Genomic DNA, 24,093 nt, shown 5'->3' with positions numbered 1-24,093 from the left:
CCACCAGCACTGTTCAACTTGTTAAGTTAGTGAACGGGTGGATAAGTATGCATTATTTTCTGCATAACTTCAGGAGTGATTTCTCAAAATAGGATCACTGAGCACACATTTAAAAAAAAAAACACGTTTGAAAAATAAAGTGCATTCAAAGAGAAGTACACAAAACGAAGGGGAGGGTGCAGCCGAACAACTCCTGTAAAAGTAAACACTCCTTCAGAACAAAAATGGAAATTTCTAGAAGCCTTCTTCCGGCTCCCACATTTACCACGCCCAAAGGACAGCAACTGTTTCCATTTCTAATTCTTTGGCCTAGAAAAACCGCTCGCCTCAGAGACTGAAGAGATTGGCTGAGAGCGGTTGCTGCTTTGGTACACCTCACGGGGGTCTACGTTCTCGGAGGCTCACAGCTTGCTGTTAACTCCAGTTGCGTGGAGTCTGGCGCCCTCTTCTGGCCGCTGCCGGTGCTGCACGTTACAGTGAGATGCACATTAAAAAACGTATTTCATGCCCATAAAATAAACACACACACTGGGGCTGCAGAGAGGGCTCAGCGGTTAAGAGCCCTGGCTGTTCTTAAGGAGGTCCTGAGTCCAATTTCCAGCAACCACATGGTGGCTCACAACCATCTATAATAAGATCCGGTGCCCTCTTCTGGCGTGCAGGCAGAACATTGTGTACATAATAAATAAATCCTAATTAGAGCACACACACACACACACACACACACACACACACTCGCACACACACTCGCACGCACGCACACACACCAGAATAATCACCGAAATAAGTTTGATATGGTTCAAGTGTGGTTCATGAATATGCCATTAAGTTTAAAGCGGATTGCCTAAGCGCAGGTATGCTACGATACCAATACCACAACCAAGCACAGTCCCCAAAGTTAAGGGGTGAAAGGGTCGAAGGACAGGCAAGCGAGTTCTAGTAGTTATAAACTTGCTATCTTTCTGGTTTTGAGACTGGGTCTCTTGACGTAGCCCTGCTGTCTGGAACACAGCCAGGTAGACCTCGCTTGGTTGGTCTTGAACCCACCGAACCGCTGCGAGGGGTGGGATTGAAGTTGGGCTCCACCTTCCTCGCCAGTAGGAGGACATCTTTTTTTTTTTTTTTTTTTTTTTTTTTTAATTAGCGGTAAATTCCACGATCCAAATTCAAGCCCTACAGAGCGTGTAAGGAACCTCCACCACGCCCAATAGCTTTGGTGCCGGCCAACGGTAGTGGGCGTGGCTCCTTAGACCCGCCCACGGGCGCGACCGCCGTCTCCCGCCCCTCTACGCAGACGCACTCTCGTTCGGGGGCGGGGCCCCATATGGCCCCGCCCATGCCTCCTGACCGCCTTCTCTCCCCCCTCTTCCGCAGACGCGCGCACGCCGACGCTGGACCCCGACACGATGCACGCGCGCCTGCGCCTGTCGACGGACGGCCTGACGGTCCGCTGCTCGCTGCTGGGCCGCTTGGGGCCGCGTCCCGCGCCGCGGTTCGACGCGCTGCGTCAGGTGCTGGGCCGCGACGGCTTCGCAGCGGGACGCCACTACTGGGAGGTGGACGTGCAGGAGGCCGGCGTGGGCTGGTGGGTGGGCGCGGCCTACCCGTCTCTGCGGCGCCTCGGGGCCTCCGCCGCCGCCCGCCTGGGCTGCAACCGCGAGTCGTGGTGCGTGAAGCGCTACGACCTCGAGTACTGGGCCTTCCACGACTGCCAGCGAAGCCGCCTGCGCCTCCGCCGCGACCCCCACCGGCTCGGCGTCTTCCTGGACTACGAGGCCGGCGTTCTGGCATTCTACGACGTGGCAGGTGGCATGAGCCACTTGCACACCTTCCACGCCGCCTTCCAGGAGCCGCTCTACCCGGCCCTGCGCCTCTGGGAGGGAGCCATCAGCATCCCCCGGTTGCCCTAGGCGAGCGGGCTTCCTTTCCTAGGCTAGTCTCCAGTCAGTCGACGTCCACGTACCCGGCTCTGCCTTTAGGGAGCAGGTTCCTGGAAGGGGCGCCCCGCTGCCTGTGTCTGGTACACCATCTTGCAGCGCCTAGAAACTCCTGGCACACAGTAGGCACACAGTAAGTATCAGTGAAAGTCTCCCGGCAGGGACACTTATCTCCATAAACCCCCGCCCTCACCCGTTTGGGCCAACTGCTCCCCAGCCACTTCAGCTTGTCCAGGTCACCTCTACCCAGAGGGTTTCTTTTGCATCTTCTACAAACCAGGGTGAGCATCCCGAAGCTTAGCTCGGCCCCTTGAGATTAGAAGGGGGTTCTCAGAGAACTACAGACACAGAGCAGGAAGCACTTCTTAGCTTTTCTAGCACTTTGCCCAGCCTTTCGAGCCTGCCCCTGGGCTGCTTCCTCTCATCCAAATCCTGTCAGTCTTTTCAGACACGCGCCATCAGAAGCTGGTTCACAGTTGCACCTTTGAATCCTTGTGCATCCCACCATAAATAGGAAAACCGTCTCTCCGCCTGTCTGAGTTCTCAGGCCTCTCTGCCCCACAAAGTGCCTTTCCACCCCTCGCCCTGGAAAAACGAAACTGTCGGGCCTGTAAACCTAGGACCTGTCGTTCCAGCTGCTTTCTAAGAACATATGTGTCCTTTCCTCCCCAAAATGATTCAGAAACGACCCTCGCAGGCAATGACTGAGTGACTCACGGAGGAAAAACTCCTGAGAATGACAGGACAGACCTCACAGGGGAGCTACAGCCTTGATACCACAGCTCCTTTAGTCACAAAAGACCCCAGAGTTTTTCCCACACTCACCACTGCAGGGCCAAGCCTGGCATCTCTTAACTGTATCAGGGCCTTGTCACACGTAGTCACGCTACACACAGTTGACCCTTACTGCCCTCAGTCACACTACACACAGTTGACCCTTTCTGCCCGCAAGGGTGGGAATGAATCCCCTTGTACACAGGGCAGAACTGTACACTTGAGTCAGCTGACTGCCCAGGATAATGGAACCAGTGTTAGGTCAGCGTCTGTGCTGCCCCTCGTGCTGTGCTGTGGACGTGGCGCCTCTTCTGCTTCAGTTTTAATTGCCTCTGGATTGCCCTCTTTGGTCTCTGAAGCGAGGTTTCAGACCCGTCGGGGTGGGGGTGGGATTGCTTTTTGAGAGGCTGTGATTTGAGTATAAAATAAAAAGACTAGTTCTGGGCCAAGGTTTGTGCTGGTGCTGGCTGGAAGACTAGTTTCCGATCAGTTGTGTGGCCTCAGGCAGCATACCTTCTACCTATGGTCCCACCTGAAACGTGGGTGAGTGTCAGCGGCTTCAAATGAGCCAAAGCTAATGAAATTGCCTTTAAAACTATAATGTTGCATCAGGCTGAGATTTGTTAGCATCTCCAGTAGATTCTTCCCACCTTGTCACAGTGCTGAACCACATACCCAGCAGCAGGGTGGCAGCCAAGGGAGCTGCCTTAATATTCTCAGGCAGTTTCCTTGGGATCCATGTTTTTGAAGGTAGAAAGATATGGTTTTTGGTTTGGGTCTTTTGAGACTGGGTTTCTCTGAGCAACAAGCCTTAGATGTCCTCCCAGGCTGGCCTCCAACTCAGAGATCACCTGCCTCTGCCTGAGTGCTAGGATTAAAGGGATGTGCCACCATGCCTAGCCTCAAAGTATATGTCTTAATGCTCTTGGTTTTGTAGAATTAGACAAGTTATTTTCCCTGTGGTGTTTGGTCTAGAACCAGTGGCCTTGCAGATAAGCAAGTGCTCCCTCAAGCTATATTCCAACCCCAGCAGGTCTAAGAAAAAGTCAAGGCCAGTTCTGAGGGAAATGGAGAGGACAGACACGTCTGTCTCATATCCAGCCTCAAGGGCGAGGGGTTGTGGGCCATCTAAGATTCCTGTGAGACTGGGAAGGGTCTGGCTCTTGACCTTGTGGGGCCAGGTACTTTCTGGGCACTGTCTCACATAGAAGCTTCATTATCACCTCCTTCGGGCACACGGTTTTCAGTCCATGATTGGCTAGTAACAGCCATATTTTTAAATGACAAGAGTTTTCTAATATATGCTTTGTTTAATAAAATTGGAATACTCTCCCTTGTAACCATGTTCTTCATTGGGAGTCAAGTGCATAGCATTCACGCCTGGAGAAGACCTTGTTCACCTGACATCTCCTTCAGCTGGTCCTAAATTGAACACCTCTAGTGATGGGGAACTCCCCGCTCATGAAGATAACCAAGTTCTTTTTAACAGTCATTTTCCTGGGCAGGAGACCCTAGGTATTATGGTACACGGGGATGTCAGAAGATAACTGGTGGAAGTCAGTTTCCTTCCACCATGTGGGTTCTGGGGACTGAACTCCGGTTGTGAGGATGGTGACAGCCATCTACCCGCTGGGCCATTTCAGCGACCTCTGGATTCTTCTGTGGAAGCAACCCAACTCCCAGTTGACTCCAGCCACAAAAGTACTGTGAAGCATGTTGGCAGTGGAAGCCGCCTGTAGTCTCCAGCTTCTGGAGAAGTCGGGGGCTCTCTTCTGCTTTCTCAGCGACACTCTGTGGTAACCCCATACAGGTGGTTCTAGTGGATAGAAGCACTTGGTATTCTGAGAGACAGACAGCACGGTGGTTACGACAGGGAGTGATTGTGACTGGAGGGCCCAGGTCAGATCCTATCATGTTCTGTTCAGAAATCGAGGGAGGGTCGGAGAGGGAAGGCTTGTGACGTGGCTTAGCAGGTCAAGGGGCTTGCCACCAAGTCTGGTAACCTGACTTCAACCCCCAGGGCCCACATGGTGGAAGGATAGAACCAACTCCTGAAAGTTGTCCTCTGACTTCTGCAGAGTGCACATCCACCCATACATACACACATACAAAATGTAGAGGCTGGTAAGACAGCTCAGTGGTTAGAGTGTTGGCTATTCTTGCAGAGGATCCAAGCTCAGTTTCCAGCAACTGCATGGTAGATCACAACTGCACCTCCAGTTCCGAAAGATCGAACACTCAGGGTTCCTCTGGCTTCTGTAGGCACCAAAACACATGCGGTGCACAAACATACAGGCAAAACAAACGTGCACATAAATGTTAAAAAAAAAAAAAAAAAAAAAAAAAAAAAAAACAGAGTCCCTGCTTCACTACTCTCCAAAGAACTTGTAAGGCTCTGAGACCCTCCCCACTCCTACCAAACTGTCACTTGCCAGCTTCTGGACTTTTCCCTAGCCTGCACACAGTTCATCCCTCAGCTACTTACTGCTCAATCTACAAGGCTAAACTGGCTTTCCCAGTCAGTGTCTTCCACCCCCTTTACAGTCCTGTCTGTGAAGGGTTCCTGTGCCCAGGTGCTTAGCCATGTCTTCCAGAGCTGAGTTTTCCAACTGAGAGTGGGCTAGGAATGTGCCCAGACACCAATCCAGCTATAACCCGTAACACCTTCACTCCCACCACCCCAGAGGTTATTCTAGGTTCCAAGAGAGGGAAGTCCTGATTTACAGATAACCTCACAGCAAACTATGCACTGAAGAGACCTGAATATACACTTTCAAATAGGAGTGATACAGTAAATAAGGTTAGATTGGTCCTGGAGCTGACGGGTCACTGAGATTAAGGGATCAAACTGCTCTTGCAGAAGACCCAAGTTCGGGACCCAGCACTCATACCAGGCAGCTCACAACTGCTTATAACTCCAGCTCCTGGGGATCCAAAACCCCTGGCCTCTGTGGGTGCACACACACACACACATTAAAAGAAAAAAAAAATTAGGGTCAAATAAATGTGAACACAAATACTAAGACCTTGAAAGTGAGTTGGAGAGACAGCTCAAGAGATTAGATGCTCTTTCAGAGGACCCAGGTTCAATCCCCAGCACCCATATGGCAGCTCACAGCTGTCCAACTCTAGTTCCAGAAGATCTGAGACAGATAGCAAGCAAAACACCAACCCACAAAATTTATATATATGTATATGTACATGCAGCGGTGGCATGATCCCAGTGGCTGGCTTTAATCCCAGCACTCGGGAGGCAGAGGCAGGAGGATTTCTGAATTTGAAGCCAGCCAGGGATAAAATGAGATCCTGTCTCAAGAGAAAAAAAAAAAGGTTTTTTTAACTAAATTGAAAACAAGAAGATACTTTAAAAGAACAAAATGATTAATCTCAAAGAACAAAGTGAAATGTGACAATGAACCTCTCTAAAACCTCCATGCAGCTTTAAGAAGTGAAACAATGGGAATCTTTGTCTGGGTTTGTAATCTGTCAGCCATGACAAGACACTCCGGTGATTATGGCAGGGCTGATTCCCCTCACACTGAAGATACCCAAGCGCCATGCCTCCCACTGCCACCCCTCATACATCCGTGTTCTTCCCACTGTACATTCACCTAACAGTTGTCTTGTTGATGCTGTACTGTGGGTTAGTGTGTACCTGCTGTCTGAGGAAAAGGCCTGAGAAAGGGGCTGGCTGCTTAAGACATGTCCCTAGGCCTCTACCAGTGACTGACACCGTGGGTCCTGAGCATCTGCCAAAGGGGGGATCGACTGCTCTCTCCCCACCTTTGCTCAGAGACAGAAGTGCTTGGCTGTACCCACAGGGCCTCAGGCAGAGTCTAATGAGAAGTGACCACTCTTCAGTGCTCTGGGTGGAACTCAGGGCAGAAGGAGAAGGAGAGGAGAAAAAAACAGCTGTCAGGAATCAAGAGCTCAGGTCCTGGAAGTTGCTTTATAGAATGGAAACGTGAAGACTCAGGATGGCAACAGAGTCACACTGAAACCCTAAAGGAGCTGTATCACTCTGGGCCACAGCCTCTGGCTAGTTACTTCAGAGTGGCCTCATTGGCTCCTCCTTTCCAGTGGGCTGGACACAGGTGGCCACTGTGACCGGTGGCCTTGAGATTGATATTTTTGCCCCCCCACCCCCACCAACATACGGGACAGTAGTAGCAGGATGACTGAGTAGCCAGGGAGTGGCACTTTATTTTAAGACTTGATTTTCTTGCTGTGATTTTCCACAGATTCTTCCATGATCGTGTCATCTTCCTCAACAGTGACCAGCACCTTTTTGCCCACTAGGTTGAAAATGTCTTCAGGTGGATAGCCTTTGGGCTCCCCCACCTTCACAGTGAGCATGTCCAGTGTCAGGATGGTGCCTTCTGGGATTTTCACTTTGGCCACCACAGACTTGCCCAGCTGTGGACAAAGGAAGGTCAGTGTCAGATCACAGAATGCTTGAAATCCCTGTAACACAGGCCACACACAGAACTTTACTCTCAACACAGTTCCCAGAGCAGCAACTCACAGAAGAAAAGACCCAGCCAGTGTCAGGTGACATCATAAACTAAAAGGAGAGGCCTTTCCAGTAATACAGCACAAGGGAAAGAAAGGCCTCAGGCTGTGTACCCAGATAGATCCAGGTTCAGTACCCATTGGCTTAGGATGGTGTGTTCTGGTTTCCCTGTTAAAAGGTGCTGGCACCCATTTTGGGTGTGGCACAGGCCTTTAATCCCAGCACTTGGGAGGCAGAGGCAGGCAGATCTCTGTGAGTTTGAGGCCAGCCTGGTCTACAGAGTGAGTTCCAGTACAGCCAAGGCTACACAGAGAAACCTGTCTCGGAAAAAGGAAAAAAAAAAAAAAAAAAGTGCTGGCAACTTGTCAGAATATTACCAGAATGTGATAAAGTGCTCACAACATATGACAACTGTGATTACTCTTGTCACTGTCTAGTCAGCACCTTACGGGAAACTTAGGTCAAAAGAAGTCAAGCACCTTGGTCAAGCTGCCAATAACCAAGATGAGAACCTGAAAGAAGAGACCCCCAAGCCCGTATTCAACCCGGCTGCCACTTCGTTCTATAGAATAGGGTTATGGGGGGCTCGTGAGTAATGAGGGTGATGTATTCAAATGACAAGGCGTACCCAGGAAGAGGACAGACAGGTGTGGAGATCAAGGGCTGTCTAAAGCTCACAACCAGCGTCTCTACCTTCCCATAAACACTTAGAAGCAGCATTTGCTGTCCTCCACAGCTTACATGAGTTCTAATTCTGCTTGGAACTTAGCACCAGGAAAAAGCTTGTGGTCCTTGCTGTGTCTCACCTCTGCTTGGAGTACACACCAGTGGCCCACACAACTCTCCCACTTCATTTGCAAGGCAATTACATTCTTTTACTGCTAACCTCCCTGTACCTGTGCCCCTATAACTTAGGGGGCAGTCGGTAGCCTCCCTGGAATAAGAGGACAGTGGTCTTCATCTATACCTAGTGTCTGGCCTTTGGCCTAACCCAAACCACAGGTGAGGAATCTTGCACCCAATACTCCTGCGGATCCTGGTTCTAAACTCAGAAGGGCAGAAAGGTTCAGGCCACAGCTTCCAAGACACCAGGAGGCATGCCTCAGCCTCACCACCCTGTCTGTCCTCTGTATCACTACCCACCAGCCCTGCCCACCTACCCAGTACACCTCCTTGTGCTTCCCAATGCCTCCGTGTGCCTACTCCAAGTGACCCAGGCTTGACCATCTGAGGACTTCACTCTGTCTCCAGGGGCCACAGCCCTGGAGCTACTGGCTTCAGAGACTTAGCGGAAATGCTAATGTGACCAGAGGTGGCTGAAAAGCCTGAATTCCTCTTGTGTAACGCATCTCCCTGTGGCTCCCATAACCTGATGACCCTCAGAAGGTATGACATTCCGTCACCAGCTCATCCGTCAGGCTCGGACAGGCCACACTGAGCCCAGCTCTTAGCAAGTGCACTGCCCCTGCCTCAGGACAGCAAGGCTAGCACCTACCTTCTCATTGCAGGCCATCTCACAGGGCAGCAGCTGCTTGACGGGGGAGCCCAATGCCCGCTCCACCAGGCGCACAGACCGCACCAGCTCTGCCAGTTCTCCAGGCTCCAGCGAGGCTAAGTGGTCACTCCCTTTCCAGGTCTTATCCAAAGTTATGTGACGCTCCAACACCTTGGCCCCCAGAGCCACTGCAGCCACAGATATGGCGATGCCTGTCTCATGCCCAGAATACCCTATGGGAATGTCAGGAAAGAGCTTCTGGTATTCCTGTAAAAGAAAAGGGGAATGGCTACCCTTCTGGGGCTTCACACACGTTCTCCAAGTCAGGGAAATCTGAACGGCACCCCATTTCAGGCACAGCAGCCACCGGTGAGAGAGCAAAGCACTCGGAGCCTCTCCTTTGTGGGAAGAATGAAAGTACACAGAGGGTGGCTGGGAACTCAGGGAGGGCACCCACTCTGCTGGCTGGTTTCATGTCAACCTGACACAGGCTAGAGTCATCAGAAGAGGAACGAGCCTCGATTGAAAAAAAGACTCTAGCCTGTGTCAGGTTGACATAAAATAGTTCATCGTCAAAATGCTATGGAGCATTTTCTTAATTAGTGTTTGATGGGGGACAGCCCAGACCACCGTGACTGGTTATATCCCTGGGCTGCTGGTCCTGGTCCTGGGTTTTGTAAGAAAGCAGGCTGAGTAAGCCGTGAGGAGCAAGCCAGTGAGTAGAGCCCCTCCATGGCCTCTGCATCAGCTCCTGCCTCCAGGTTCCTGCCTGGTGTTGAGTTTCTGCCCTCACTGCTTTTGATAATGCACTATTATATGGAACTGTGAGTGAATAAAACCTTTTCTCCCCAAGTTACTTTGGTCATGGTGTTTTGTCCTAGGAATAGAAACCCTACGTAAGACACACACCATAGTGTAAAAGTTACTGTTGTTGTTGAGAATGCCTTCTGTGGGCCAGAAAGATGACTCAGAGGGTGACGGCCAGTGCCTGCCACCAAGCCTGACGGTGTGTGTTTGTCCCTGGAAGCCCATGCGGTGGAAGGAGAGAACCAGCGCCCACAGGCTGTCTGTCATCTGACCACCAGATACTTGCCATGGTGCATGTCCACACATAGACAAATGCAAAACAGCTTAACAAACACCTTTTGCGAATGCTTAACCCCGTGAAGACCAAGAATAACATAACTGAAATGGAAGCCTGAGCTCACCCCAAAAGCACTTAATGAGCTTGTACTGCTGAAACCAGGTGAGCTACACACAAAAATATCAGTTATACACACAGCCTAGTCGCAAAATAGGACCATGGGTGACAATACTAAATAATTAATGTTCTAATTCGCCTAATGCACCAGAGCCCTTCTCACATACGTGAGCACCATCAGTGACGGTGGTCAGAAAGCTGGAACACAGCAGGAAGATGCAGGTGGGGTTTAGTAGCAGATCGGAAATGCTGGAGATTCAGCGTGCTGAAGCGTGATCAGAGTACAGGCTGCTAGGCCAGGGAATCCTAACTGCGGGGACTGGGTGGGCTGGCAAAGCCATTCTCTGCACATAGCCATGTCCAGAGCGAGGGTGTGATAGTACTTCCGGTGAAGGTGGAAAGCCAGGGAGAGTACCTGGAGCTACCGACACTGAACTGTTTGTTAATTATATTAATCTCTGTAGAGGTCTTTAATCCTAGCACTTGGGTGGCAGAGTTTGAGGCCAGCCTGGTCTACATATTGAGTTACAGGCCAGCTAGAGCTAGAGTCACACCTTGGCTCAAAAAAAAAAAAAGACTAAAATGTATACAACAAATCATAAGGTATACATGCACACACATATAAAATGGAAGAAACTAAGTTACAAAGTTAATGTACAGTCACCTCTTTAGAATGCACATACTTTCTTGGCTGCCTGGGTCTGATCTGTTTCTGTCACGCTAAGATAGGACCTGTAAATTACCAAGTGTGCCATGGTTGGTTAGAAGAACATTGGTTATAAGAAAGGCCAGGGCAAGGAATATAGCTCAGTGGTGGAAGACTGGGCAGGCACGCCATGGTCCTGGGTTCACTCCCCAGCACTGCAAATGAACAAACAACAAAGGCTCCACTGTCTCAAAGGAACTGGGTCAATGAGCCCCCCACTTTGTGCTCACCGAGATGACGCGCAGGTTGGCATCCTCTGGCTGCAGTGGGTATGCACTGGTGCACTGGAGGAAGCAGAAGTTGGGGTTCAGGGGCTTCACGATCTGATAGACTTGCTTCATGGTGTCCATTGACTGCATCCCGCTGGAGATCACCATAGGCCGACCTGAGGAACCCGGCACCTTCACGGGGGCTCAGACTTCCCCGACCCACATCTAAGACAGCGCACTGCGACTGACTGAAATATGCTGTGCTCAGCACCGTGCTTCAGTGCAGGGAAGCACAGTAGGGGACCTCATGGCCCCAAGGAAAAGAGAGACAGCTTGGCAGATCTCTGGAACCCTCCTAGCCTCAAGCATTCTGGACAAGGAATACACAGCCTGCCATGTGCTGACCCCCAGTGCAAGAGCACAGCTGAGAGAGGCCAAGAGCTGCCAGCTCTAGCGCTGGCCTGCACAGAGCCCTGTCCTCACGCTGCTGCCTTGCCTGGGACACAAGTACAGAACATCCTGCCAGTATGACCTGCTTCCATCCCAGCTCTGTAATGAGGGCGTGTGAGAGCATTCACAGGGGGAGTCAATTTACCAATTCCGGGGGGAGAGAGGGGGCTCAGTGGTAGAGGTGCACAGGACACTGGGTTCAGTCCCTAGCACTTCCCCAAAACAAAAGGGTAGAAGCAGGGTTCTAAGATTTGCCTCCAAAGCTGGGTGTGGTGGCACACACTTTTAATCTCAGCACCTGGGAGGCAGAGGCAGGCAGATCTCTAGGAGTCTGAGCCCAGCCTGGGCTACATAGCAAGGTCCAAGCCAGCCAGGATATAGAGAGAGACCCCATCTCAAAAACAAAAACAATTGAGCCTCCTTGAGCACTATCACAGTGAGTTGCCACTAGGGGGCAGAAACACAAAGCTTGGAGTCTAGTTTTAGAAAAAAAGGTACTGACCTTTCTTGGCTGTCTTCTCCAGGTAGGGAAAATTGTTAGTGTCCCCAGATCCAACTTTGAAAAATGGAACATTCAGTTCATGCAGAAACTCAACTGCCATCTACAATTAAAAAAAAAAAAAATTAGAGGAAGTACCTTTCACCATTGTTCCAAAACACCGTCCTTGTGGTACAGGATGGGTGACAGCAGAGCCCAGTGCAGACCAAAGAACACATCATGTGTCTACGCACCCATCTGTCCAGTGCATACCCCGGGCTTGTTCCTGGCCGTCAATGGCACAAGAATCTGCCCAAGGAAACAGTGGCTAGACCGTTCCTTCCGCAGGGCCAGAAGCCAGGCAGAGAGAAAGTGACTGGCCCTCAAAGGTCAAAGGCCAGAGTGAAGACAAAGGGAGCAAGCAATCTGTGTCCTAGTTTGACCCACTGACCAGCAGCTGACCCTTGCAGACCTTGAACTGTGCTGCCTGCCAGCCACCATTCAGACTCAACATCAAGGCTTAAAGTCACCACCAACACCGTAATGTGGGATTCAAACGGAAGACTCAGGAAGCTGAGAGCTCTCAGCAAACAATTCCAGGATAATCTTAGCACTGGAGGAGATGGACAAGTACTTCCCTAGCATGTGTGAGGCCCTGGCTCTGATCCCTAGCACCACCCACACCACACAAAAAAACACACAAAAGTAAAATCTAATATTCTGTTACATAGCAAGAACTAAGAGTTCAAGACAAGCTTTTCCCACACAGTAAGTTCCAGGTCAGCCAGGGTGACGTAGTCAGAACCTATCTCAAGAAAGAAAAAAAGGGCTGGAGAATGGCTCAGAGGTTAAGAACAATGACTGCTCCTCCAGAAGTCTTGGGTTTGATTCCCAGCACTGACATGGAAGTTCACAACCATCTGTAACTCAAGTTCTAAGAGACTTGATGCTCTACTCTGGCCTCCGAGGGTACCAGGCATACAAATGGTACACAGGCCGGGAGCAGTGGCGCACGCCTGTAATCCTAGCATGCTGGAAGGCAGAGGCAGGTGGATCTCTGTGAGCGCAAGGACATGCTGGTCTACAAAGTAAGTCCAGAAAGCCAAGGCTACACAGAGAAAACTTGTCTCAAATTAAAAAAAATTAAAAAAAGTATACAGTCATATATGATGGGAGCAAAACATCCATACCCATAAAAACTAAAAGCCTGAAAAATAAAAACATGTCTTTTGTTTTGTTTTATTTTATTTTATTTTATTTTATTTTATTTTATTTTATTTTATTTTATTTATTCAGTTAGTTAGTTAGTTAGTTAGTTAGTTTTTCAAAACAGGGCTTTTCCATGTAGCCTTGGCTGTCCTGGACTCACTCTGTAGACCAGGCTGGCCTCAAACTCACAGAGATCCACCTGCCTCTGCCTCCCTGAGTGCTGGGATTAAAGGGGTGTGCCACCACACTGGCTAAAACACCTCTAAATTAGCCCACTGCAACACACCTCCATCGACCTTCGGAGCAGGTCTGGAACCTCTCCTAACACCATGGATGTGGCCCTGGGTCCAATCCTCAAAACAATTAGCACCCCTCCCCAACCAAAAAAAAAAAAAAAAAACAAAAGAAGTGGCTGATCAGCCAGTACCTGAGGGTTCAAGATGTTCTGTAACCTCTTAGTCTAGAAGCCACTGTAACGGGCTCCAGGTGCGGCTCACCCGCCCCAGCATCCAACCACCTGGTCCAGTGCCAGCTGCTCTTCCCCTGGGTCCATGTTTTTGTTCCTTTCTTTTCCCATCCACATTTCCTCTCTTTCCTGCACGTGTCACACTGATAAAGAGCTCTAAGACAGACTAGGGAGAAAAGATCCTTTTTAAACATAATTCACCTCACACAGTCTAAGTTTGTCAGCTCTCTGGCCGCACCTGGCAAATGGAGAGGGTATGGAGTAAAGAGGGAAGCTGTAAACCATGTCTTCTAGCTAATGTTCGACTAGTGGGGCGATGGCCCTCTGAGGTAGATGGTGCACAGACATACATGCAAGCCAAACATCCATACACATAATTAAAATTATGTTAAAAAACAAAAAATAAAATCTTAAAAGTAACGACTGCAACAGACCTCCATCCACCTGCCTAGAAGGTTTGGAACCTCTAGCAGGCGAAGTTTTCGATCAGGAGAAGGACAAAGCAATCAGCTAAGGATTACTAGTGCAGGGAAAAAAAACAAAAAAAACATTTCAAAGATTTACCTACAAGGATTGTGAAATTTGCATGGATTCTATCATCTTTAAGTTGTTGGGTTTTTTGTTTTAACTGCTAGAAGGAAGGAGCACCCCTCACTTTGTAACGCACCTGTGGAACCATCGCCATCTAGTGGCCATTTTGAAAAGTGCCACTTTGGTTCATCACCTGCAAGGGCGCAAAGCTGCCACCTGATAGATAGCAGCTGGCTTCAGCCCTGTAAGACCTCTCCAGGCTGGCACCTGCTGGCTTCCTCTGGCTGACCTACTGCTGTTCGACGCCTTCCCTATCGCAAGCCACACAGCCCTAACACTTCCTCTTTTCAGTTTTCCCTAAAGTAATTCCGTCAATAAATAGCTCCCCGGGAGCCAATTGGATTCAGTGCCTGAACCGGCCACCCCAGCTACTAGTGTTCCGGGAACTCTGACCACCTATGGCTCCTTAGAGGGTCCCAGAAGATAAACCTGTCTGATCTTAAACCCAGGTCTATCAAACCAATTTGACTTTAGGATTGTTTTTCTTTGCTTTTTGAGACAGGCTCTTATTCTAGGCTGGCCTGGAACCTATTATGTAGCCCACACCGGCCTCTGACTCTTGATTCTCCTGCCTCAGTCTCCCAAGGGCTAAGATTACAGGCATGCATCAGCATGTCTGGCTGACTCAGAGATCTTTGAACCTTAGTAAGGGCAGGCAGTGGGCATGGTGGCAAATGCCCTTGACCCCAGCACTCCAAAGGCAGAGGCAGGTGACTCTCTGGGAATTTGAGGCCAGCCTGGTCACAAGTGAGCTCCAGGACCCAGTGTACACAGAAAGACCCTGCCTCACAAATAAATACATAAATAAGAACAGACAGTATTGCTCTCAGAACCTTTCTTCTGACAAACTATGGGTCCAAGAAGGGACAACAGTAAGAGGAGGGAGAAAGGCTCTCCTTTCTGAAACAATGCCACTATTATGTAGCCCAGGCTAGCCTCAAAACTACCTTTCCCCTTCTCTGAGTGCAGGGGTTACAGGCACAGCCAGCCACCGGGGAACTGGGACTTTTCTGAAGTCCGTTTGGCTGAGGATCATGAAGGAGTCAAAAAAGAAACCCATGATGATGAGCTAGAGAGAGGAGGAGTGAGTGAGCTCAGGAGAGCTAAAGAAAAGAAATTCCTGAGGGAAAGCCGAGAGTGGCTGTAAAGAAGGAGCTCCTGGAAGGAGCTGGTGTCTGCAGACTGAGCAGCTAACGAATTTCAGTACGCTGCAGCCCGGAATGTTGTAGGTTCAGAGGTTAATTACTTTAGCTTGGGCTGGTTTTAGCCTTCTGGGACAGCCAGGCCTTGCCCCACTCGATAGCTAACACCTTATGATCATAAATCAAAACCTCTTAGACGCTATTAACTTGTGAACACCAGCTTCCGCCAATCCAAGAGCTAAATGTCAGACAGCACTCTGGTTAGAAGAGTTAGTCCCCTGTCTCACTGTACCCACCAATAGATTTTTAAAGTTGCTTTGATTTATGACTATAAAACTGTAAAACTATAAAAATCCTGTGAAACTGCTTCCACATTGGAACATGGAACTTGGGGTAACCTAAATCTGTGTTCCCAGGCCCTTGTCACTCAAGATAGTTCCAGAATAAACTACCTCTTCCCTCTAAGATAAGACTATAGTTTCTTTTTTTAAAATATTTTATTTATTATGTATACAATGTTCTGTCTACATGTATACCTGCATGCCAGAAGAAGACACCAGATCTTATTGCAGATGGTTGTGAGCCACCATGTGGTTGCTGGGAATTGAACTCAGGACCTCTGGAAGAACAGCCAGTGCTCTTAACCTCTGAGCAATCTCTCCAGCCCCGAAACTGTAGTTTTTTATATCGACAGAGCACAGAACCAAAACCGACGGGCCAGCCCTGACAGAAGCACCAGGGCACAGACACCCAGGGAGGGAGTGGGGAGAGTGCAGTGGGCAAGGTGGCTCAGTGGTCACCATCACTGAGCAGGCACCCTTCAGGGGCTCCAGACTCATGGCTTCTGCTTGCTGCCTCGGCACAGAGCTTTCTTTGGGTGAAGTCTACCCACTCTGCATGCCCTCCTGACAGGTGTCCAGGGAACTTTTTCAGCCTCCATAAAATTCTGCCATGCCTTAACCTTTCCTGAGCACACAGTGATGCCCGAGAACAGCACGCACAGCAGAGAAAGGAAGAACTCTCTAAATGCTGGCTGTCATAAGGAAGTCAGGAACGGAGGTGGAAGACATGGAGGGACAGACAGAACCCAACCAAACCAGCTCTAAGGAGGCCGGGCAGGAAATGCTGGCTTGGCAAAGCAAGCTCAATTTATTCTTGTAAAGGCTCTACAGACCCATTTCCCCCTCACTGCCCCAGGCTAGCCATGAGACCAGCAAATGACAGGGGAGTCTCTTTCCCAAACCAGCAGCTGGGGAACCCAGACGGTTTTCAGTTTAGAAAAGCAGTATTGTTTTGGGCTCTCAAGCAGGATTGCCCAGGCTGGCCATGGCCAGCTGTACTCCACTTCAATACCACCCCCCCATGGAAGGATAAAAGCAACTCCTCTCCTAGAATTCCAAGTTCTAGGGATGAACTTGAGACAATGCTAGGCACAATGACAAGTGCCTTTACACACTATGACTTCTCACTATAATGCTTTGAACTGAGAAAATTTTGATCTAACTGATGCCTGAACATCAACACCAAGCTTGTCAGAGCCTGGGCTCTCTACCTCTCCTCATCTAGCTATCTCTCTTTTTTTGGTTGTTGTTTTGTTTTTTGACAGGGTTTCTCTGTGACGCCCTGGATGTCCTAGAACTCACTCTATAGACCCATCTCATTTATTTTAATTTTGTGTATGCATTTCTTTAAGGCAGAGTAACATGAGGATATGTGGAAATTCAAAGACAGCTTAAGGAGTTGGTTTCCTCCTTTCATCATGAGGACCTCGGGGCAACTGGCATTACTGCTAAGCATCTCACAGGCCCTATTTATCTTTGAAATGAAATCTCACTTTGTAGCTCTGACTTGTCGGAAACTCACATACAGCCTAGGCTAGTTTTGAACTCAAAACAATCCTCCTGCCTAAACTTACAAGTGCTGAAATGATAGCCACAAGGTACCATACAGGGCTTCCCACCTTTTCACAAGGGCCAATGCTTATAATTACAAGCATATTTTGAAGTCTGGAAGACTAACACAAAGAGGTGTGTTTTATGTACTAGCTGTGGTAGGGCACACCTTTCATCCCAGCACTCGGGAGGTAGAGGCAGGGACAGGAGTTCCAGGTCAGCCTGATCTACATAAAGAGTTCTGCTAGGGTTACATAGTAAGACAAAGTGAGACAGACAGAGACTGTGTGTGTGTGTGTGTGTGTGTGTGTGTGTGTGTGTCTGTGCGCGCAAGCGCGCACGTGCGCGCACTCAGCATGCATATACCTTTCAATATCTGACTAAAGCAATGAGAAATTAATCCAAGGGTAGTAAAAGCACATCCCTAAAGTCTACCCAAACACCCACTTCTAGAAAGCAACCCTAAGGAAGGAACTGAGGACACAGGCAGAGATGCTCACCCAGGCATCTGTTCTGTCTTGAGACAGTCTCATGCATTTCAGGCTGGTCTCAGACTTACTGTAGACCCGAGGCTAGCCTCAGCTAACCCTCCTACTTCACCTCCTGTTGGAGTTCTATGTGGGCACCACCACGCCTGGTTCGGCAGCATTTATCGGTATAAAAAACTAAAAGTAAGCTAGGTGGGGGTGCTACATGCCTGTAATCCCAGCACTCAGAATTCTGGGCTTGGAGGATCATGAGGCCAGCCTGGTCTACAGAGTGAGTTCCAGACCAGCAAGGCTATACAAACTGAGACCTTTTCTCAAATAAAAAAAACCAAACCAAAACAAAAAAAAACTAATACTCTAGTATATCCTCCAAAAGAAACACTGCGTTGCTATCAAAGACCTTACACAGGTGGAGTGAAAGCTGTGTCCTAGCATTAACTGGAAACAGAGCGCAGAAAACAAAAACTGACAAGCGAGGATTAGCCAGGACATACATCTAAGACTCAAAAAGGAAATCCATAGAAATAAGAATGTATAGGAGGCACAGGCCATTCCCTCTTGTTGCTGCTTTCTAAACTTTCTGTACCATTATCTTGTTTCTAAGATGAAAGTTTTTGACATTCAGAAAAGAGAGAATAAAGACAAGTGGAGATGGCACACTTCTTTAATCCCAGCTCTGTGGAGGCAGAAGCAGGCAGATCTCTTGAGTTCAGGGCCAGCCTGATCTAGAGAGAGAGTTCCAGCATAGCCAGGGCTACACAGAGAAACCCTGTCTTATAAAAAAAAAAAAGAAGAAGAAGAAGAAGAAGAAGAAGAAGAAGAAGAAGAAGAAGAAGAAGAAGAAGAAGAAGAAGAAGAAGAAGAAGAAGAAGAAGTTGTTACAGTGCAAAATGAATGTGAGACCCAATACCAGCTGGATTCTTCTAGAATGTCAGCACAGCCAGCCCCTGAGCCACTTCCCTGTGGTGATGCCAATGGCACCCCAGTGAGCCAGTCAGGGCTAGCTGGCAAGGGGTATGGTTCCCAATCTGGACAACTTTCCAATGGGAGAATCCCAACTCAGCTGCCCCAGTGTGAAGGACCCTGGGGTCCAGTGTGGCCGCTTTAATCCAGAGGCAGGTTTTAAACTATGGTACCCTTCTCCCCAAAACCACTTCTCCGGGCCTCTGGCCTGCTGGCTTCCCACTTAGCTGGACAGTTAAGGTGAATGACAGCTGAGCTGGCCATGCACAAAAAGCTGCCTGCATCCCAGGGGTCCGCAGCAGCGGCTGAGAGCTCACCTCGTCCATGCCAGAGGCAGTGAAAAAGATGCCGATCTCCTTCGCGTAGCTCTGCAGCTCCTTGTACTGGGCATGGCTGAACTCTAGGTGCCGTTTGTGCTCCCCGTATGTCTTCCCCCATGAATGCTTCGACGTGTACGGTCTCTCCAGGGCCTTCCGATTAAACTTAAACTCCAACTCGCTCTTCTGAAACTTGGCACAGTCAGCCCCGCACTCCTGTAACGCAACAGTAGGACACTTTCAGCGACCTGGAGCAGAAACCTTGGGAGGACAATGCTAGGACATCTTTACATTCAAACAAATGGGCTGTGGCTGCAGAGATGCTCAGTGCGTGAGGTGAGGTCATGAGGACTTAAGTTCTCACCCATGCAAAAGATGGTAGGATGTGCTACAGCGCCATCCCTGGGCTTGCCAGCCAGCCAGGCTAGCCAAATTTGTGAGCGACATGTTCAGGAAGAAACCTTATCCCAAAAAATGAAGCAGAGGACTGGCGAAAAAGAGCACTGCCACCAAGCCTGACAAACTGGGTTCAATCCCAGGTCCCACTCAGTGGGAGGAGAGAACGCCTGGAAGCTTACACATACACTGTAGCATGTGCACACATACACGAGTGCTCCTGTGTGCACACTCATGCATGCGCGCGCGAGTGCGCGCACACACACACACACACACGTGTGCGCGCACAGAAAGATACTAAAGCAGACACAACATTGACCTCTGTCCTCCACATGCAAATTCCCCTACTACCAAACTAAAGTTGAGAAATAAGTGCACAGTGATACAAGGCCTCACTCAATAGCCTTGGCTGGCCCAGTCTACCTGCCATGTAGACCAGCGATCCTCCTGCCTCTGCTTCCTGAGTGCTAGCTAGGATTAAAGGCACAGGCCACTACAACAGGATTGCATAAAGGCTCTTTTTTATGTAAGAAAAAAGAAAAAGAAAAGACTCGGAAGGCAGAAGCAGGTGGATCCCTGTAAGCCTGAGGCCAGCGTAATCTACATATGAAGCTCCGGGCCAGGCAGGGCTGTACACAGAGACTGTCTCACAAAAACCAAGGGAAAAAACACTCCTTCCACCATGTGGTCCCAGGGGTTGCGGCTGTGTGCCGATGCGAGCCAGGTCGGGTGGCTGACAGCCTCCCGTAACTCCAGCTCTAGGAGATCCCAGGTGTCCAGTTCACAGGGATCTAAACTCCTGCACACATTCTTCGTGTAGACAGACACACCTACACAAAAATAACAAACATCAATGTTTTTAAAAAGAAAACATAGGCTACCTATGTGGTGGTGCACACCTGTAATCCCAGCACTTGGGAGGCAGGTGGAGCTCTGAGTTCAAGGCCAGCCTGGTCTACAGCGTGAGTTCCAGGACAGCCAAGGCCACAGAGAAACTCTTGTCTTGAAAAAACAAAACAAAACCATAACTGAGAGAGAGGAAGAGAGAACATAAATAACAAAAGTACAACGGCTGTGGGAGCCCTGGGTCCTCCCAACACTACACTTGACTCCCTGAGCTCAGTGTTTCACTCTGAGTCTGAGGTGCCAAGTCAAGGTCAGGACCTGGGGCTGCCCAGAGGCCCTGAGGTGCTGAGGAGACAGCCTGGGCTACGCAATGCCACTCAAACGTGCATGCCCTGCCAATGGTGAACTTACATATTATACATTATGAAGGTGTTGCGGGGGTGGGCGGTTTCCAGACAGGGTTTCTCTATGTAGCCCTGGCTAGGCTCACATTAAGAGATCCGCCTGCCTCCTCCCAAGTGCTGGGATGAAAGCCATGTGCCACCACCACCCCGCATAAAGGTGTATTTTAAGTCCATCCTGGTGGCACACACCTTTGGTCCCAGCACTTGGGAGACAGAGGCAGGCAGATCTCTGTGAGATTAGTCTGGTCTGCACAGGAAGCCCAGGCCAGCCATGGCTACAAAGTGACACCCTGTCTCAAAAATACAAAAACAGATACTAGAATGGTGGCTCATCTGCTCTAACAGAGGACCCAAGCCCGGCTCCCAGCAGCCATACCCAGCAGCTCACAACTGCCTGTAACTCCAGCTCCAGAGAGATCCCACACCCTGGCCTCCCTGAGCACCTGCCAGCACATAAGCATACACACAATTTAAACAAATAAAATAGGGGGAAAATCTTTACACCAGTTATAGTGGTGTGTACCTTTGACCCTAGACACTTAGGAGGCAGAGACAGGTGGATCTCTGTGAACTAGAGGTCAGCCTGATCTACAGAGCAAGTTCCAAGCTATCCAGGACTACATAGTCTGCTCTTATCTTACAAATGAAAGAAAAGAAAGAAAGAAAGAAAGAGAAAGAAAGAAAGAAAGGAAGGAAGGAAGGAAGGAAGGAAGGAAGGAAGAAAGAAAGAAAGAAAGAAAGAAAGAAAGAAAGAAAGAAAGAAAGAAAGGAAGAAAGAAAGGAAGGAAGGAAGACAAAAATTTTTTTTTAATATTTGAAAAATGTATTTCATTGTACTGGTGAAATGTCTGGGCAGGTAAATGCTCAGGCCACACAGCCTAACGACCTACCTGAGTTTGACCCTGAGACCCACATGTGTGTGCATGCACTCTAAATATAATAAAACAGACAACAGTCTCGCCATGGGAGCAAGTGAGCTTGTACGCTGCCAACTCTAGGTAACACAACTTACCACTGTGACTCCTGCTACAAATGGCAGCAAGGCCAAAATGTGGGCAGTGTAAGAAATTCTCCTGCTTTAAATTTTAAGCCATCACAGAAAGAAAGTGGAATAAGAAAAATCTGAGACCTAGAAAAGTCACCTGCTCAGGACCAGGTCCTGACTGGAGGTCAGGCCCCTTGCATGACAGCACAGCCCCAGCCCTGTCACTGTGTCCCTAAGCCCGATGCCCTTCAGCGCTAAAGAAAACCTGTGACAGGAAAACTATAACTCTGTTGGCAAAGTTTTATATCTCTAGGTAATTTTATAGTTTCATCATATAAAGAGGTCACACCTTAGAAAAACAGGCTATTTCTCTGAATGAAAACCAGGAATTTCCCCCTTTACAGTGCAAAGGCTAGAGACCTGTGTCTAAAGCAAAGATTAAAAACTATAAACTTTTAAAACAAAGTCTCATTATGTAGCCCTGGTGGGCCTGGAACTTGCTATGTACACCAGGCTGGGCTCAAACTCACAGAAATCTGACTGCCTTTCCTTCCAAGTGCCAGGATCAAAGACATGCTCCACCACATCTACCTCCAAGTCTTTACAGTGACACTGACAACAGACTACGTAGGAACTACAGGAGAAGGCCCTCAAAGCACTTAGCTGGGCATCTCAGTGAGAACCTAAAACCTGCTGGCAGGGATCCCTTTAAAGTCCTTTTGTGCTTCAACGGGACTACCTCCACGAGACCAGTTACTCCTGAGGAGGGGTGAGACTTATCAGATGACAGTTAGGTGATCAGCATCAATAAACGATGCCAAAAGACGCCTCTTTTGTTGTTGTTGTTTTGCTTTCTGAGACGGGGTTCCTGGAACTCACTCTGTACACCAGGTTGAGCTGCAACTCAGAGATCCACCTGCTTCTGCCTCCCCAGCACTGGGATTAAAGGCACATGCCACCACTGGTAAGCTACCTTTATTTTTTTAAGTCATTTATTTCCTTTATGTGTGCGGATGTTTTGTCTGCATGCATGTCTGTGCACCGTGGTGTGTGTGTGTGTGTGTGTGTGTGCGTATGCGTGTGTGTATGTTAACCACTGAGCCAACTCCACTTCCCAGCTCCAGGAACTGCTGAGTGGAATAGCCCCTTCCTATAATCCCAGCACTTGTGACGCTGAGGCAGGGGGACTCCCGAAAGTTTGAACCTAGTCTGGTCTACAACACCAAGTTCCAAGCAATCTACCTTACAGAGTGAGACTCTGTCTCCAAAACAAGAACAAAACTCCATCAATCAAAAAGACAGACCAAAAAAATCACAGGGCAGACTTTATTAAAGCTGGGGACACAAAATGAATAAACTGTAATTAATATAAAAAAATTAAAATTTAAATTAAAAAAAAAAGGCTGAGGTCTAGGGTCACAATGATGAACACTACAGTCTCTCTTCAAAGACAAGAGTCATAATGGAGAAAGGTTTAAAGAAAGTATGACAAGGGGCTGGAGAAATGGCTCGGTGGTTAAGAGCACTGTCTGTTCTTCCGTCCTGAGTTCAATTCCCAGGAACCATATGGTGGCTCACAACCACCTGTACTAGAATCTGACACCCTCTTCTGGTGTGCAGGCGTACGTGCAGATAGGACACTCATGTAAATAAATAAATCTTTAAAAAAGAAAAATAAAGTATGACAAGCCTGAAGTGAAGGCTTGCACCTGTAATCCCAGAAGCAGAGTGACTGAAGGAAAGCCTGGGGTACACGGTGAGTCACAGGCTAGCCCACGTTAGTGTGGGACCCTCTTTCAAAAAGATCAGAAACAAAACAGTGTGAGACCCAGGGCTGTGGCCTGCGGGTGGGAGTGGCTGGCAAAGTCACTCTTGTCGTCCAGACTTTTCCAGGGTGGAAATGTAGTAAGCGAAGGCAGGGGGTGCATTACTTTAAGTATCTGAGCAGTAGTAGTGGTCACCTAGGGCGCCGTGCTTTACATCCCTCTCCTTTACATTGCTGCTCATCCCAACTCCATGAAGCCGGCTCAAATCGGGCAGCTCAGGCGTAGAGGGTCCCTAGTGGGTTCCGCACTTCTCACCGTTTAATAACTCGAACACTGAGAGTGGCAGGTGAAAAAAGCCACGGCAACTCCCAAGGACTGTAGGCAAACATCACAGAAGGACAAGCAGGAAGGGGCTGGGTCCCTAAGATCCTGGTTAGGTAGGGAGCCAGGCAAGGGTGGAAGCTGATCTAACCGGAAAAGGGAAGAAAGGTTGGGTCGGCAGGGAAGGCGATCCAAAGCCGCAGGAAGAGCGAGCAGGGGAGCCAAGGCAAGGCAGACGCGGAGCACAGGACCAGAAGGCTCTGGCGGCGGCGTCCCCCGGGCCCCTCCGATAACCCGCCCCCGGGCTTTCCCCAAACTCCTCCGTTAACCCTCGCGGTCCTTCCCGCCCCTCACCTTGGCAGTGCGGATCATGCGCTTGGCCACGTCCAGGTCTCCCTGATGGTTCTGGCCGATCTCCGCGATGATAAAGCACGGGTGCTGCCCACCCACCCAGCGTCCGGGACACAGCTCCAGCTCCAGCGGCATGATGCTCACTCCAGCCCGTTCACTGCCGGCGGCGTTTCCGCACCCGCCGCGCACGCCC

The 24,093-nt window shown here is 49.3% G+C and overlaps 2 protein-coding genes across 3 annotated transcripts in view; one reads left to right on the top strand and one right to left on the bottom strand.

The window, feature by feature from the left end:
* The window catches only part of Trim14 (tripartite motif containing 14), a 24,740-nt gene extending 17,733 nt beyond the window's left edge, over positions 1 to 7,007 (top strand). The window contains exons 6-7 of one of the 2 annotated variants that reach the window (XR_008719884.1): positions 1,375 to 2,070; positions 6,953 to 7,007. Coding sequence is in view for 1 of the 2 variants with exons in the window: in XM_055605297.1 (XP_055461272.1) it covers positions 1,375 to 1,910 (536 nt within the window). In the remaining variant the exon portion in view is untranslated. Of the gene's footprint in view, positions 1 to 1,374; positions 4,052 to 6,952 lie in introns of those variants that run through there. The other variant, XM_055605297.1, reaches the window with a different exon arrangement.
* On the bottom strand, positions 6,887 to 24,093 carry Nans (N-acetylneuraminate synthase). The gene is made up of 6 exons (XM_055605298.1): positions 23,904 to 24,093; positions 18,832 to 19,047; positions 11,788 to 11,887; positions 10,857 to 11,011; positions 8,720 to 8,986; positions 6,887 to 7,127 (listed from the first exon to the last, which is right to left on the bottom strand). The coding sequence occupies exons 1-6, from the start codon at positions 24,033 to 24,035 to the stop codon at positions 6,918 to 6,920; spliced, it is 1,080 nt and encodes a 359-aa protein (XP_055461273.1). The 5' UTR covers positions 24,036 to 24,093; the 3' UTR covers positions 6,887 to 6,917.

This window comes from Psammomys obesus, unplaced genomic scaffold, assembly GCF_907164565.1.
Source record: "Psammomys obesus unplaced genomic scaffold, mPsaObe1.curated_primary_1811, whole genome shotgun sequence".
In the NCBI taxonomy this organism is placed as follows: Eukaryota; Metazoa; Chordata; class Mammalia; order Rodentia; family Muridae; genus Psammomys; species Psammomys obesus.
This window is presented reverse-complemented; position numbering and strand designations above follow the sequence as displayed.

What these genes read in the sequence shown, in the direction of transcription:
- Nans (XM_055605298.1), bottom strand. Translation starts at nt 24,035, where the DNA reads ATGCCGCTGGAGCTGGAGCTGTGTCCCGGACGCTGGGTGGGTGGGCAG. An exon ending in CCAACCTGCGCGTCATCTCG is followed by an intron (nt 8,987 to 10,856) that starts GTGAGCACAAAG and finishes TTTCTTTTACAG; the next exon opens with GAATACCAGAAGCTCTTTCC. An exon ending in AGATGGCCTGCAATGAGAAG is followed by an intron (nt 7,128 to 8,719) that starts GTAGGTGCTAGC and finishes CTTTGTCCACAG; the next exon opens with CTGGGCAAGTCTGTGGTGGC.